General features: G+C 33.9%; 1 protein-coding gene across 3 annotated transcripts in view; it reads right to left on the bottom strand.

Annotated features, from left to right (window-relative positions):
• Nucleotides 1–17546, bottom strand: part of LOC143232733 (atos homolog protein A-like) — a 50138-nt gene that overhangs the window by 1987 nt on the left and 30605 nt on the right. The window contains exons 5-11 of one of the 3 annotated variants that reach the window (XM_076468488.1): nucleotides 13075–14623; nucleotides 10892–11020; nucleotides 8988–9058; nucleotides 8556–8658; nucleotides 7455–7616; nucleotides 1232–1291; nucleotides 334–509 (exon numbers count right to left, since the gene is read on the bottom strand). In XM_076468488.1, coding sequence (XP_076324603.1) covers nucleotides 334–509; nucleotides 1232–1291; nucleotides 7455–7616; nucleotides 8556–8658; nucleotides 8988–9058; nucleotides 10892–11020; nucleotides 13075–14623 — 2250 coding nt within the window. Of the gene's footprint in view, nucleotides 1–333; nucleotides 510–1231; nucleotides 1292–7454; nucleotides 7617–8555; nucleotides 8659–8987; nucleotides 9059–10891; nucleotides 11021–13074; nucleotides 14637–17546 lie in introns of all 3 variants that reach the window. The other 2 variants (XM_076468490.1, XM_076468489.1) reach the window with 2 other exon arrangements.

Raw genomic sequence — 17546 nt, 5'->3', positions numbered from 1 at the left:
CCTCTTCATTCTTCATATGTAAAACCCAAACAATACTTGTGTTCTCAAAGTTTACTTAAAATATAAAAAATGTACAGAACTTAAGATTAAAAAAACACACAACACGTAAATATTGATATTACAGGAATGTTTTATCCTAACAGAATTTACTCAAGTCATAACATATCAGCCCAATGCTAGATTGTGTACAGTTGTGGATTTTACGTATGTAAACATACATACACAAAACTGTAGATGAATCAGGATGATCCCATTAGTCATATAGTAATTATTTGATTAATAAATACAAACTTCCATTTCAAACTCTTAAATAAAATTAATTACTTGACACACCTGAGATGTATGAGATACCTCAGCCATTTTCGAGCCTCGAGATCATTTTGAGAAGCTCCTACTGGCATGTAGAGTGTTCGTTGACGCAGAAAAGTTTGACAGTTTGGTGGCATGTCTGACAGATTATACCTTACTACAAACATCTTGACTACTGTTCGGTGTGGATTGAATAAAGTCTAAAATGCATTTTAAAATAAACAAAGTATAATTTCCTGTTTAAAAACATTAGTAACATTAAACATGGAAATTAACAGTGAATTACATAAAAAGCATCTATTTAAGTAGTAACTAAATGTTGAATAATTAACAAAAATTATTTCATACAAATCTTTCTTATATGCAAACCTAATGCAACATACATAGATAGCAGTGCTTTTCTAGCATAATTATTGTACGCAAATATACACCTTACAACAAGATCTGAGATAGCAGTCTCTACTGCTTGATGTTTAATACTTAAATGATCTATATCAATGTACAGTGTTATTTGGTCATTCACATTTGTTGTTGATAATGAAAAGTTTAAATCTTTTATTTACACTTTTCACACAACAAAACAAAGATGTGTGAATTTTTACAATTCATACAAATGTTTGAATAAATTAAAACCATACTACATTTTCCATTAAAAATAGTTTTCACAAGGAAACTATGCAAAAACAACAAAAACATCCATGTGAGAAAATAAATAAAACTGTTTAAGTTCAACTCTTAGTTTAGCAAGTAATCTCTCTGGATAATTTCTTGTAATTTTTACAAAATCAGCTGATGATCCTCTTAAACACGCTTTCCAGTATGTGACAATCAAACATAACTATACTTGAAAACATTTAGTAAAATCACAATGATTTGATCACTGTACTCAATTTATTAACAAGTGTTAACTGAAAAAATATACCACTTGAACAGTTCCTTGTTTTGGAACATGGTAGCCTTTCCTCCCTAGACTGATGTGACCCTAAAAAACATGATAGATGAGGAAATTAATAATTAAATATTTCATTTTAATACAGAATTTGATTATCTGTTTAGTTAAAAATGAATCATATTTCAAATGAATATAACAACCATGAAGTGTTGAGTAACCAACTGTAAAAAAATTAAATATATTGTAAAGAACTAAAAGAAGAGAAGTATTAAAATAAAGGAAAATAAACAGGAAAAGTTAGTTATATCCTTTTGAAGAAAATAGTATAAACAGAGGTGGATAAAAATACTTTACCAATCCAATTTTTCTGTTACTATTGGATGAAACTTCTTTAGGTAAAATCTTTTATTATAAAAACAGATGCATTAGTGGTAACTGAGCAAGCAAAACTACAGTATGTAGACTTGCATCAATGGTTTTATTAAATTATGCAAGTTTAGTGTATATTTCTGATTATAACTACAAAACCAAACAACTCACAAAATATGAGCATTGAATACAACTAAACAGAAAAAATGCTTTAAACTCTTTTGGAATGTATTAATACAATGATGGATAAACCAGTACAGTTCATAGTGTACATTGAACAATGTACACTGGCCCAGTTAAATAGCTTCATAATGCACTTAATAATAATCTTAATTTTGGTTTGGTTGGAATACATAAAGAGTGTTTTCAATAAAAAAAAATTAATGAGGCACATCTAAATAAACTAAAAGTATACTTATATAGAGGGATGGACAAAAAACAAAACAAAAAAAAACTCCCCTCAAAAATGTTTTGTTATATATATTTTTTTGTTACACAACAGAAAAGTATGCCAAACTATCCTTTTAGAACATGCTCAATGAGACAGAAAGAAACTGAACCTTTCATGACTTTAGTTACATTTTCTCATAACAAGTGTTATGTAACTGTTGTAGTTTCTTAGATCTTCTTATTACAATTAGTCAACAAAATGGTTGGTTGATTGGTTGATTTAGTGTTTTATGGCACAAAGCAGTTAGGCTATCTGTGCCAAATGCCCAATGAAAAGCATTGTAATTACAGCAGTGTAATGTCCAGGTTATGTGACATTACAGCCATTATCAAAGGGTAAGGTAATAAAAGTGTTAAAAGACATGCAGCAAAATTGTAATAATAACGCGACAGGACAACTAATGGGTAGTTCAAACAGCAGCGTTAGTCACCTGAAGTAGGCCTTTCCAGTCCTGGTGTCGAGTTATTTAATGTTATGGCCATTTTCTAATTTCAAATCGAACTAGAGAGATTGTGACTCTTAAAAGGGAACCACAATAAAAAAAGATTTAATGAAGAAATATAAAACACTTAAATGACATTAAAAAATTAATGGCCATTAAAAAACTAAAAACTTTATCAAGGTGGACAGTGTTACCGTCACCAATAACACTGTCTAATGTTATCGACAAACCTTGGGACAGAACATGTTTAAAATAGGGCCATTGAGAGTCGTAATGATGGCAAGAAAGTAAAATGTGGCTTATAGTGATCGGAGTGTTACACAAATAACACATTGGTGCATCAGTTCCAAATAAAAGAAAATGATGAGTTAAAAAACTGTGACCAATGCGTAGCCTAGTCAGAACAATTCCCTCCTTCCGATCCTTACGGAAGCTAGATGGCCAAAGTCCAATATAGGGTTTTATTTGGAAAAGTTTGTTTTCGCATTGCTCACTCCAAGTCAACTGCCAGCTGGCACGGAGCCAAGCCTTGAATACAGGACCATAGTCCATGTATGGAATAGGCACAGTGGTGATAGTGCCAGAGCAGATAGATTTAGCTGCTGTGTCGGCGAGCTCATTCCCGCGAATATCAACATAGCCTGGTATCCAGAAAAACTGGATAGAAGTAGATATTTATGAGAAATGGGCCAGTCGGTATTTAATATCAGCGAAAATTGGGTGTGAACCAAAGTGAAGCAATTCCAGGGCCAGTAGAAAACTAAGCGAGTCAGTATAAATAGTGGAGTTGGAGTACTGCTAAGCTTCAATATGATTCAGGGCAAGAGAAATGGCATACACTTCAGCAGTGAACACAGAAGCTGTGGAGGGGGATTCTGCACGCAACCACCGAACCACAACAAACCATGGCAGAGCCCACAAAGTCATCTGATTTGGAACCATCCGTATAAATTGGAGTGGAAAGATTGTTCAGTAAATAAAAGACAGTACTTCCAATTGGGAGTATCTGCTTTTCTCAAATGACTTAAAGATAGGTCACATTTGGGGACTGTAATAAGCCATAGTGGGATGGGCTGACCAGTGGATACAGCAATATTATCTAAGGAGAAACCCAATTTATCCAACTGCGCCTGGATACAAAGGCCAAAAGAAGCAATGGCAGATCGTCTGTTCTGAAAAAGTACGGCCCTCCGAGGAAGGAAAACACAACCCCAGGTGGGATGCTTTGGTAAGGAATGAAGTTTCAAAGAATATAGTAAAGACAGTTGCAAACGGTGAAGGTGCAAAGAAGGTTCATAAGATCCTACGTATAAGCTTTGAACTGGGGAGGTGCAGGAAGCCTCAGTGCAGAGTCGAAGTCCTTGATGATGAATGGGGTCCAGCCTTTTTAAGGCCAAGGGTCTGGCAGAGCCATAGACCATTGATCCATAGTTGAGTTTCAATCGAATAAGAGCACGATATATCTTTAACATAGAACATCGATCTGCTCCCCAACAGGTGGTAGAGAGGACATGGAGGATGTTCAGTGCTCTTGTGCATTTGACCCATAGCTGCTTTAAGTGTGGTATAAAGGTCAGTTTACAGTCAAAGATAAGCCCCAAGAACTTGGTCTCAGGAACCACAGGCAGCAAAACTTCACCGATACGGAGTTCAAAATCAGGGTGAATACCCCATTGGCAGCAAAAGTGCATGCAAACAGTTTTAGAGAGAGAGAAATTAAAGCCATTCGCCGTGGTCCACCTTGGTACATGATCTAGGGCAGTTTGTAGTTGTCACTCAATATATCTCATATTCAACGATTGACACGAGATGTAACAATTGTTGACAGAGTGTTTGAAAAGTGAGAGGAAGTTGTTCAGTGATCTTTATACTGAAAAGTATGACACTCAAAACACAGCCCTGAGGGACCCCAAGTTCCTGTAGAAAAGAACAGAAAAGTGTCAAACCCAAACGAACTTGGAATCTCCTGTCCGTTAAAAAAGTTTTTTAATAAACATGGGTAAATGGCCACGTAACCCATATCTATGGAGTTCTCGCAAAATGAAATATCTCCATATTGTGTCACAAGCCTTCTCAATGTCAAAGAATATTTATATAAGATGTTGTCGTTTGACAAAGGCTTCTTTGATTGATGTTTCAAGTCGAATTAGGTGGTCTGTGGTGGAGTGCTGTTGAGAAGAGGTTGTTTGATTCGATGAACCAAACAAGAAGAGCATTAACTATCCTCTCTAAGGTCTTACAGAGACAGCTCGTCAAAGCAATTGGATGGTAGTGTGAAGGAATCTTGGGATCTTTCCCAGGTTTAGAGAAAGGTAAGATAATAGCCATTTAGGGCAAGAATCAAAGTAGGAAGGGTGAGAACCATTGCAGTTGACACAATGTGGGTCCATGTCACACTCATAGGCATCGTGGTCCTTGCCACCACAACGAGCACATGTCAGGGAACCACAATATGATGTCTTTGAGTGGCCAAACCTCTGACATTGGAAACATCGGAGAGGGTTTGGAATGTAGGCCATACCCTGCAATTTATATAACCTCCCTTGATGGTGGCAGGTGCACGTGGTGATGTAAATGTCAAAACGAGGATATCTGTTGGCAGTGTAACCCCATCTTTGCGAGTGGAGATGCAACTCACTGCAGAAACTCCTCAAGTGGAGAAACCAGCAAGAATCTCTGACTTGGGGATGTTCTTTAAATCCCTCTGAACAATAACTCCTTGTGATGAATTCAAGGTAGCATGAGGTGTAACCTCAATAGGTACATCCCCAATTGCCTTTGAATTCAAGGAGAGTTCACTGTGTTGGGATGTGGATGTTTCAACCAATATGTCTCCAGATCGAAGCTTCTTTACTGACTTTGGAAAGCCAGCAAGTCCCTCCAGTCCCTTCTGAATAAAAAAGGGGGATATTTGCCCTTAAGGTTTTTCTGAAAGAGAATGTAGGATGAGAAAATTAGGTACAACTAGTGGTAGAGATGTTTAAAATTGCTGATCAGATTCTTCAAGACGTGGTCGTTTACCTGTTGACTGTTTTTTCACTATTTTATTTAAATTTTTATTAGGAGGATCCATAGGAAAAAAAGAAAATTTCAGTGTCCACTGACCCCACCCACCATGGAGCTCTACGAGGGGACGCACTACAATGTCAAGCAAAGACACTGCAGCAATGCCAGGGTTTCGTGAGCACTATACCAAAGTACCAGCATCAGACACAATGCCCACAACACCCGTTGAGAACTTCCAATACTGGTACTTGGTTGACTCTAGCCCAAGTGGACCAGCCAATTGATCCAAAAGCTGCCCGTCTACAGAAATTCAATACCAAAGTGGTGTGTTAGGGTTAGATCCCTCAACCACTAGGATCCTCTCCTCCCCTTCACGGATTGCCATGCACGGCAAACACGTGGGTGGATATTGAGATCCCAGTGGAGGTAACCTGAAAGAACAGAACCTTCCTTGGGAAGTTCCCCTCACCATGTACAAAAATCCACACTGAGGGGGCTACAAAATGAAATAAGTTTCTATGCAATCATGGAATCATAAAAAGATATTTTAGAAATAAGAGAACTGATGTTATGGAATGGCCAGGTCAATCACCTGATGTCAGTTCAATTGGAAATTTATGAGCTAACTTAAGCTGATTAAAGAAAAATCACAAGCAAAACATGGAAGGTGAACTTTTTGAAGTACTGAAAGAAGAATGGCAGTCAATCACTCAGGAATATCTGCACAAACTCACTGAAAGCATGCCACGTTGATGTGAAGCAGTACTGAAATCCAAGGGAATGCCAACTAAATATTAATTTGTGAAATAAACTTGTGTTATTTTGAGTTTCATTTTCATGTTCAGTTATTGCAGAGGAACTTTTTTGATCATTTTGTAGGTTAACTGGAATAAAACGATTTAAGAAACTGCAGCAGGTGCATAACACCTTTAATGAAAATATGTAATTAAGATCATGAAAAGCCAGTGAGAAGATTGGGATAAAATTTGGTCAATATAAAATGATACATTAAATAAACTTTTGTAAGAATTATAGACAGCTTATTTACACAATATAATTACGGAGTATGCTGCTAAAGATGCTGATTCAAATTTAACTTTATAAATTACTTAAACTCTGAAGTTTATGTCACGTATCCAAATTGTAAGAAGTAGCCTACATCACAGAAACTACATATAACCAAAATGTGTAATTCAATAAACGCAAATGCATTTCATAATTGCTTAGAAAGTTCAAGTGCATGAAAAGGAAATACTGAATATCAGATAAAGGTATAAATTCTCCTTACTTACAACTGCATGTATAGTTTTCTTACATGTGTGCATTCCTACATATAATACATAATAATATCTATTGCTTAGGTTTTCTGAAAGTCTATAGCACTATTTGACTCCATTTTCTTGAATGGATGTGTTAAGAGGCTTTCTTTAGTATAACTGGAACTTCTGTCAAGCCTGCAATCCAGAAGATCCAAGATTTGTTCTACAGGGTTAAGGTCTGGGCTTTGTGACATTCATCACAATTACTGGAGATCAAGCTTTCTTTCTTTGCTAAATAATCTCAATATTTCTTAATAGTGTGTTTGGGGGGTCATTATCTTCTTGAAATACAATATCATTTTCCATCAATTTCTTCCCAGAGGGTTTGAGCTGTGGTGCTTACTTTATTCCATGATTCCATACATTTTATGCAAATAGCCCACATCATTTACTCATATTGTCTTTAAATCATTTTAGAATATACTGCATGATTGACTTTTGGCAGCCTCTTGTTGACTCTTCATATATATATATATATATATACACAGTTGGAATTAAACAGATGTTTATGTGTACCTTAAATATATTGTAGATAAATCAAAAAACACATTAGGTTATTCAAGAGAAATTTGTGTACTCAAGAGTAGAAACTTGTGACAGCACAAAACCAAGAGAAAGGATTTAAGTTTTTTATATATCATTAAAATTGTGAAAATTTTTGCTTACAAGATAGGGAGAAACAACTTTGTCAACTTCCTCTAATGTGTAAAAGAACACAGTGACAGGAAATGTCTTGTGGCGGGGACAGAATGATCCACTAGCACCAATTTCTGCAGTAAATCCCTCTACTGTACTAACTGGTTCTAGACAACCATTTAAAACAGACTCCTGGGGTAAAAATAAAAATTACATGAAATGTTTGCAAGATTAAAAATATTGTTACTAATCCAGTTTAGTTGTCACTGCAAATTAAATTATAATTATTTTTATATTTTAAATGCCTGAATATTATAAATATTTTATTTTAAAAGTCCTGAAATCATTTTCCAACCCTACATTTCTCTAGATCTATGCTTTTCTTACATACAAAATCTGAATTAGCAAAATTTTGAGCTACAACTTAGTTTCTTCCAACTAATTTATTATAGAATAGTATAATACAAAATTGCACTGTAAATTGTATTTAAGTTCAGATATTAAAAATGCTACTTTTTCAAAATTGAAAAGAAATAACTGTGTGGCAAATATTACAAACACACACACACAACTAATTTTTTTTGTCCATATAAATTGTTAATAATGCACTTAAGTCTTTTAAAATACATACATAAATGTAAAAGTAACATTATGAACAGATCTGATATAATTATTAATGTTAACCAGTACTCAGACTGAACATGTGTAATATGCTTTACCATGAGCATTTCTTTTATATCAAATAAGGTCCTGAAATTGTTTCTCAGAGAATAACATAAAAGACTTATTTTACAGCAATTACCTGAATTCATAGAAACATGTCTATACATTTTATTGGAATAGTTGCTGTATAACTTAAAAAAGATGAGTTTTTACTTATGCTTAGTTTCAAATGTCTAACTCATAGTCTCCTTTATCTGCAACATTCTTTCATTTTGATCAGGTAATGCTGATCAAGGTGTCTCATTACATGATATTGAAGTGTATGTAAGTATTGGAATGATCTTCTATTGTCTGAATTGAGACTTCCTTTATTTGTTAGAAACCTGACACCATGCCTAAATTCTATCTTTTTGTTTCTTCTAATAAGCTTAAAACTGCAGACTCATTAGAGCAAATTCAAACTAATACCTCAAAATTGCAAAGTAAGCTACTTGTAGTTGTGGATGGTGGAGCACTGATACTTAAAAAGTTACTTTGGTCATCCTCTTCAGGATTCTTTTCAAACAAAGCCCTAAGAATATAAAAATTCATTCTGAGGTTATAATACTCTCTTCTAACTTACTGATGCTATCAGGATTTAATACTAAATTTATGTTTGATATATTTACACTGTATGCAGATCATTTATATATTTAAGATAAACTGTCTAAAACTAATCTTTCAACATTAAAAAAAAGTCAAAGGCCATATCGCACTTCTGCACTTGCATTCAACATTTTATTGAATTACTAATTTATAAATTTATGTCAGTACATTTGGAAGCAAATTGTAGATTATAATTCAGTTAATCTGATCTATAAATTTTCTCATACTTCTATTATATATTAGTAATGTTCAAACCTCTTAATGGCTGATACGGAGGTTAAAGAGCTGTCAAAGTCAAAACAAGTTCCCGATTTTCGTATAGGAGCCTAAAATAAAAACCAAAATTTTAATACCAGTACATTCATTGCGTACAGAAAATTTAAGTGCAACACAACTTTTAATAATTTCTGTTATTTTTCAATGAAAAAGTATAATATGCATAGATTTGGTTCAACTTTATAATAACAATTTCTACTGAAGTACCCTTCAGTGATATTTATTAAATGCCCTATTACTAAAATATGTTGTCAAAAGATTCTCACATGATACATCTGTTTAACTTAACATGTACATGCTTGTGTTTTGTGTACTGATAAGCAGTGGAGCTTAATAAAGAATGAATGTTTTTTTGTCGTTTTTCTTTACAGATTTTACACAAAGCTATATAAATTACTATTTACAAATAGGTACGTATAATTTTAAACTAACAGACTAAAGGGAAGGTAGCTAGTTGACAGCATCACTGCCAGTTCCTCAGCTTGTCTTGTTTGAGTGGACAGTGGGATTTCACAACTTTTGTTATTGTTAGTAAATCAAAAACCTCAGGCTATGGAGAAACTTATTACAATAGGTTAAAAATCATGAGCCCTCAGATAGACAGACCAAGCACACTTATCATTAAGCCATGCTCAGCCCATGATTTGGTGCATTTTTTAAGGTTTCATTCAGCTAGTTTCATTAAACTTACTGGTTACAATACATAGAATAATAATTTTGATTGAGTTGTAAATTAATATTGAGCTTATGCAAATTATTTAGCATTGTTCACTAACTGCCTGGATTTAGATGTAATCTAGATCTTTTCACGATAACATTTGAATTATGGTAAAACATTAACAACTGATTCAATTAATTTTAGTCATTACAAGTGTACTGGTTTAAGGCATTAAGTGCTTCTAATTAGTTCACAGGGCATATAAAATTAATCATTCTTTAATCCATCCATACTTTAAAACATTATTAGAAAAAATTAAAAATTTGTTACTAACATTAAATATATTATTCAGGACCATAACAAGAGATTAAAGCTGAAGGCCAACACACCCATTATGTGCAGAGTTGCAAACTCCTGAATTTAATGGATGGGCCATAGCAACTAAGCTGAATGAACATCACAGCTGTAGATTTAAAATGTTGGCACTTATGGTACCTTCAACATCAAAACTGGAGCAAGTAATAGTAAAAAGTGTCAAAGGAATGATTAATTTAACTACTAAATAGTTTTGAATGGATGGACCCAAATTTAACAATAACAAATTTCTTTATACATGACTACGATTTCACTTGTGAAAAATGAGTAAATCGTGTATCTAATTTAGGCAATATGGATTTGGTTCATTGTATCAGTTATATTAGCCACTAAAGTTTAGTACTATTATATCATTTTGAATAATGCTATATCACTATATTGATGAAATCCCATCAGAAGGATTATACCTATTTTAATGAAAATGTATCATGTCATACCACATACTATGTATAGCAGTGGTTTAGGATAACATCCAAAACATGTTTTATCTAGTCCAAAATCAAGAAATGAATCCAAAATGAACCACATAAATTTTGTGAGTACTGCTTGAGGGATAGAGACCTGAACTTTCACTACACTTACACTACTTTTGGAAAAGTGGTGGTTTATTATACTAAATTAAATAAAAGACAACATCCAATTAAAATGAGGCCCTAACATAAAACCCAACTCCTTCGTTTTCAAGGCGTGCTTTTCTAGTACTTTTTGTAACATATTGTATGTGTAACTATATAACAAAATAGCCAAAGCTCAGATATTACTGATTAATTTGTAATAAGGCACAATCATTATGTACACTTCATGTTTTTTCTATCTTGATAAAATTAAGGAAAACATAGTATTTACTCACAGGACTTGATGTAAGAGGCAATCCACTAGACTTGTAAAATACTAAACTAGTGGCACTGTCAAGTGAACGTCTAAATTTCGCTTTGGCTTCTGCAGATGGTATTCTGCTATCCCCAGATGCTCTTACTTCCTACAATAAAACAACATTCAACTGAAAGAGAAATATCAGAACAATACAGAAAAAGCCCAATAGCAAAAAAACAAAGAGTAAGAAAGAAAGCAATCACAGAAAGGGAAAATGTGGAACAGAGCTTGTTGATAAATAAATCTAGATTAAGACTGTTGAATAAAAGAATAATAACAGTCACTAAATGAGAAGCATTGTAAAGCAAACCACCACAACTGCTAAGTTAATAAACAGTACACAATATAAAAAACTAATGTTAACTAGCTAGATATCAACAGACAGAAGGAAAGCAATATAAAAAAATGAAGCCCATAGTGAAAAAACAACAACAACCAAGTGAAAAAGCAATTAAAGGAAGAAAGAACAGTAAGATAATCAACAGAAGGAATATTATGGTCAAAATAAGAAAACAGTAGATTAAAACAAACCAAACTGAATGAAAATGAAAAAAAACCCTCCAAAAAAAAAGAGAGCAAAGGAGGTTACTAGTTAATAACCAACAGAGTGGGAGAAGAAAGATTTTCCACTGAAAAGTAAAGAATACAAAAGGAGGATAATGAACAATAAAATAACAAGTTATAGAAGGTGCAGTGTCAGAAAGCACAAACTAAAAGGAATAACAATGTTTAGACAAAATGACATTACTAAACCAAGAGTTAAGGAACAGCTATCAAGAGTAAAGTGTGTGTATGTGTGCATGTGTTTTCTTATTGCAAAGCTACATCGAGCTATCTGCTGTGTCCACCAATGGGAATTGAACCCGATTTTAGCACTGCAAGCCTGAACACTTACTGCTGTCCCAGCAGGGGATAGGAGTAAAGTGTGACTGTATCTAAAGCAGTGACCAAAGAACAAACAATTAAAATAGCATCTAAAAAACAATTTTATTGAAAAGCAAATAGATTTGTACAGAATTAGATATCACACAATAAAAGAATTACATGTGCAGGAGAGGAACTTTCCACACAGCAGAGAAAAATAGATATTTAGAAACAATGAAGACAGAATGTCACCCAACATATAAAACATGGCAAAAAAATGAATACAGCAGAATAATATATCATCACTCCATGAAAGTACTTGTACAAAGTGACCAATTAATGAAAACAAAGACAAATTACAAGATATTAACCAAAAGAAGAAAGTATAACACACTAATATAATATTAAAGTGAAAAAAAGCAGTGTGACACTCAAATAAGATAATTACAAAATCAGCACAGCACCAACAAAGAGAAATGAAAAAAAGAGTAAGTATATACTCAAAGAAAGGAAAAACAATGGAATAATATTTTTGAAGCTACTGAAAGACTGTTTAGAAGAAAAACATTTATAGCTAGTACATATGGAAATTCTTCACAGATAGTGTCAGGTTTTTTAATAATTGGACTGGATTCTTTACAATAGGTGTCAGACTTGTAGCTAACAAATTTCAATGATAAACAACAAAAGTTCATTACTTTAAAATGATATATTAAAACAAAGGAGCTGTGGACTGTTTATATATTGTTGAAATTTACTATCAAGTCACAGACACCTATTGTAAATAATCCAGTCCATATATTAAAAACCAGACAGAAGAACATTTGAAATGATTATTATATGTCACTAACTCATTAAAAGTATGAAATATTAAAGACTTATTAACCTACAAAGTAAACCTTTTCCAAGTACAGCACTGCTATTTAATTTCATTTACACCAGAGAGAACTGACCGTGAGAGTGTGTTGTACCTGTTAATACAGCTTTTTAACTTAGAAAGTAAATGCAGAATCTTTGCACTTAATTCTGATGGGAGGTTGTTATCAAAAGCAATGTGCAGTTTGAACTTAACAAAAGGTAAGGGGATGCCTTATTTATTATGAGAATAAAAAGTGCATTTAAGTAAAGAATTTGTATACTCACTACAAAAAAAAATACATTTTTTAAATCTCACATATAACTGGAGTTTTTATTTCAGTTCTGATGCCATTTTAAACAAAATCATTGTTGAAATTGACATAGTATAAATTAATACATTTTCCTAGTTGGGAAGGAATTTGGTACAATAAAATATACCTTTTGATTCTCTGGTACACACAAGGATGAACCATTTTGATTTCCAGGTAAAATTTGCTTCAGGAGACGATTCCTTTTAACTAAACAGGCTTTAGCACGAAGCTGACTCAATCCTTCACTCCATGTTTTACAATGAGGAAGTTTCTTGTTTCTTGTGTCTTGCCATTCATTATCATTTTTGTCACATTTAGTTTTTATAGAAGTGTCACTTTCATTCTCTTGCACACCAAGGTTTTCACCTATTGCTTCTGAAGTGCTAAGGATTTCAGAAGAAGCCCATGAAAATCCATTTGTTGAATTTTCTGTCTCCAAGCTTTCCTGATCATGTTGAAAATAAAACATGGTTTGAGATCCTTTCTCAACCATCTCATATGCTTCACTTGCAATTTCTTTCTTTGCCTTTAAGGCCTCTGAGATATCACAAAATTGCTTTGTTTCACAATTTAATAAACAATTATCACAAGTCTGTAGAAATGAAATTTCTTTTGTATTTGGACTGACTGTTTCATTTTTAATAATAGGTTCCAAATGAAGGTTTGAAAAAGCTGAAACAATGTATTGAAGCTCTTGATCAGGATCTTTTGATACTTCATTTTTTATGGAAGGAATATCAGAGCTGTATTCTTGTTTCTGGTTTGGTTCAGGATATGAGCTTTTGAAGGACTGAGGAAGATTTTTTTTTTCTGGAATATTTAAATAAAAATTATCTTTATATTGTACAGAATTAGTATGATACAGATCTGAAAATTTAGAGGTGTGTTTATTGCATGGAAACTGATGTCGTAATCTTTCTAGAACAAACTGCATTTCTTGGTTTGGCAAGATGGGTGTAAGTGATGCATCACAATAATATGAGCTCATTTCACTTGCTTTGGTTAAGCTACTCATTTTTTGTTTTACTGATTCTGACTTCACATAATCCAAACTCCTTTCTTGATATTTTAAAAGTGACCCTGAAGACACTCTTCCAAATTCATTTTTCAAGAAACGTTCTACAACCGGACGACGTTGAGGTCTTCTATAATCACACTTTTGTTTTTCATACCCTTTCTTGCAGAAACTAGGACCCAGCATCAGCCTTTCAGGAGCCTCAATACTGGGACTGCCACTGCGGGAGGGTGACTGGTAGCGTTTAGGGTACATCTGTAAGGATTGTGGTGGATCGAGAAGACTGTCTCCCAGCATGGAATCAGCAGGACTTGAGGTTTGTGACAGTACTTTTTCAAATAATCTGTCAGCTTTTCCTTTGTAGTATTTATCAATTCTTGATCTTTGGTCCCTACTGATGAACTTTTTTTTGTCATATTCTGAAACCATTTCATCCTCTTTGTTGCCAACTTTTCTTTTGTGGAAGGTTCCTGTATTATTATGCTCCTCTGTATTTTGCCTTTCATGAACCTTGCAATGTAAAGTAATATGAACATCACGGGGTAATGTTCGCACTGTCACTTTCATGGCATTGTTTCTTCCAACATTTGCCAAAGGAAAAACATGCATTTCTGGTGGTTTGGAGAATTTGTTTGAAAAGGCTTCTCCTGGAACACAGATTCTAAGGGAAAAAACTATTTTATAATTAAACTATTTCTTTAAACAAAAATGTAGATACACACAATTTATACATATTTAAAATTAAAATAAAAGTTTGTTAAAGAATTAAAGTAGCATACAACCAATCTCAACAGTTACAGACTTTTATATTTAGAGAGCAAGACTGATGTCAAATATCTAATTAAATTAAGAGCAACAATGTTCATTACACATAAAACAAAGTTGGGAAAGATTGAGTATGTCTACACATTTCATTTCATAACCAAAATCATTCAGATACCAAATTTTTGGCAGATAATTTTGCAGCTTTATATGCATTTGCATTTGTCTCCATGATTTTATGACAACTAAGATTACACATGAAGCATGTTTTACATACACACATTTAAAAGTTTAGTTCTCATCCAGTTTTCATGTGATAGATTACAAACTTATGAAAGAGTTTCACATATCATAGGTATTTACTTGATACTAGCTTATGAACAAAGAAAGCTATATACAAAAATCAAAACTAAAAACATAGCACTATACTGACTAGAATATGTAATTTCTCAGTTTCAATCCTTCGATGTTACCAATATTTTTGTTAAACTATTATTTTCTGTTTCACTAATTACAATTTCCCCAAACCCAACTCCCTTCATGACATTTTAAAGATAATTTAAAAAACTCTTCAAAATGTATTTTAAAAAATCTTCCACAACCAGATGATACTAAAACCTATACTTAAAACACTTTTGTTTTACATGTTCCCAAAGGCAGATATTAGGATCCAACACACAAGTTAAATTAACAACAAATGTATGAAGCAAGCTCATCCATTGTAGGGTGGAACTAATAAATTTCTCTCTCCACAATCTCATATTTTGGTTTGGTATTTTATGACACAAAGTAACAAGGCAATCTGCACCAAACATCTGGTAAAAAGTTAAAATTAAAGTAAAATTATTAAAATACCTAAAGACAAATCAAGGTAAAACAAAACAAAATTTAATTTTTGAATTAAAAAATAAATAGTATTAAATCCAATTTTTATATCTAGTTTACAGCAGAAAGAGAAAAACTACAGTAATACAAGTTGTAAAGGACTTTCTGTAGCATAACTGCAATTATTAGAACTTACCAGGATGACTAATGGGTAGCTCAAACATCAGTGTTAGACACCTGAAGTTGGCCTTTCCAGTCCTGGTTTCAAGATATTTGATGTTATGGCCATTTTCTAATTTCAAATCGAACTAGATGGACTTTAATTCTTAAAGGGAATCACATTAAAAAAATATCTAATTTATAAATTAAAAAATAGCATTAAAAAGTTTAATGGCCTTTAAAAAACTAAAAACATTTGTAAAGTGGACAGTATCACCATCACCAATAACACTGTCTAACATTATGGACAAACCTTGGGACAGAACATTTTTAAAATGGTGCTGTCATTGAGAGTTGTAATAACAGTAAGACAGTAAAACGTGGTTTATTGTGACCTGAGTGTCACACAGATAACACATTGGTGCATCAGTCCCAGATAACAGAAAACGATTAGTTCAAAACTGTGACCACTACATAGTCTAGTTAGAACAACTTCCTCTTTCCGATCCTTGCAGAAGCAGAACGGCCAGACTCCAGTACTGAGTTTTATTTGGAAAAGCTTGTTTTCACGTTGCTCACTCCAAGTCGACTGCCAACTTGCATGGAACCAAGCCTTAAATACAGGACCATAATCCATGTATGGAACATGCACAGCAGTGATAGTGCAAGAGCAGATGATTTAGCTGTGGTGTTGGTGAGCCTGTTCCCCTGAATATCAATGTGGCCTGGCATCTAGCAAAAGTGGATAGGAGTAGATGTTAAAGAGAAATGGGCCAGTCGGTTTTGAATATCAGTGAGAACTAATGTGAAGTGAATCTAGGGCCAGTAGAGAACTAAGCAAGTCAGTATAAATTATGCAATTTGAGTACTGCTTAGCTTCTATGTGATCCAGGGCAAGAGAAATGGCATACAGTTCAGTAGTGAACACAAACTGTAGAGAGGATTCTGCACACAACCACAGAACCACATCAAACCATGGCAGAGCCCACAGAATCACCTGATTTCAGATCATCCATATAAATAGGTATGGAAGGATGGTTTTCTTAGATGACTTAAAGAAAGGTAACATTTGGGGATTGTAATAAGCCATGGTGGGATGGGCTGACCAGTGGATACAGCAATGTTATCCAAAGACAGACCCAATTCATATAACTACACTTGGATACAAAGGCCAAAAGGAGCAATGGCAGATCATCTGTACTGAAAAAGCATGGCTCACTGAAGAAGGAAAACACAACCCCAGGTTGGATGCTTTGGTAAGGATCAAAGTTTCGAAGTATCCCGTAAACACAATTGTAAATGGTAGTGGTGCAGAGAAGGTTCATGAGACTGCGTATAAGCTCTGGATTGGAGAAGTGCAGAAAGCCCTGGTGCAGAGCAAAAGTCCCTAATGATGAATGGGGTCCAGCATCTTCAAGGCTGAGTTCCTGGCAGAGCCATAGAACAGTGACCCAGTCTTATTTTGATCGAATAAGAGCGCAACATATCTTTAGCATAGAACATCAATTTGCTCCCCAAGTGGTGAAAGAAAGGACACTGATGTTCAGTGCTCTCACACATTTGACTTGTAGCAGGTTCACGTATGGTATAAAGGTCAGCTTATGGTCAAAGCCCCAAGAACTTTGTCTCAGGGAATTCAGGATCATGGTGAATACCCCGTTGGTGGCAAAATTGCATGCAAATTGTTTTAGAGAGAGAGAGAGAAGTTAAAACCATTTACTGTGGTCCATTTCGGTAAATGAATGAAGGCAGTTTGTAGCTGCCACTCAAAATACCTCATGTTTGACGAGTAATACGAGATGTGAAAGTTGTTGATATAGAGGCTGTTTGCAACAGTA

This window comes from Tachypleus tridentatus, chromosome 11 (genome assembly GCF_004210375.1).
Source record: "Tachypleus tridentatus isolate NWPU-2018 chromosome 11, ASM421037v1, whole genome shotgun sequence".
In the NCBI taxonomy this organism is placed as follows: Eukaryota; Metazoa; Arthropoda; class Merostomata; order Xiphosura; family Limulidae; genus Tachypleus; species Tachypleus tridentatus.
Note: the sequence above shows the minus strand (reverse complement) of the source record. Positions and strands in the feature narration are given on the sequence as shown.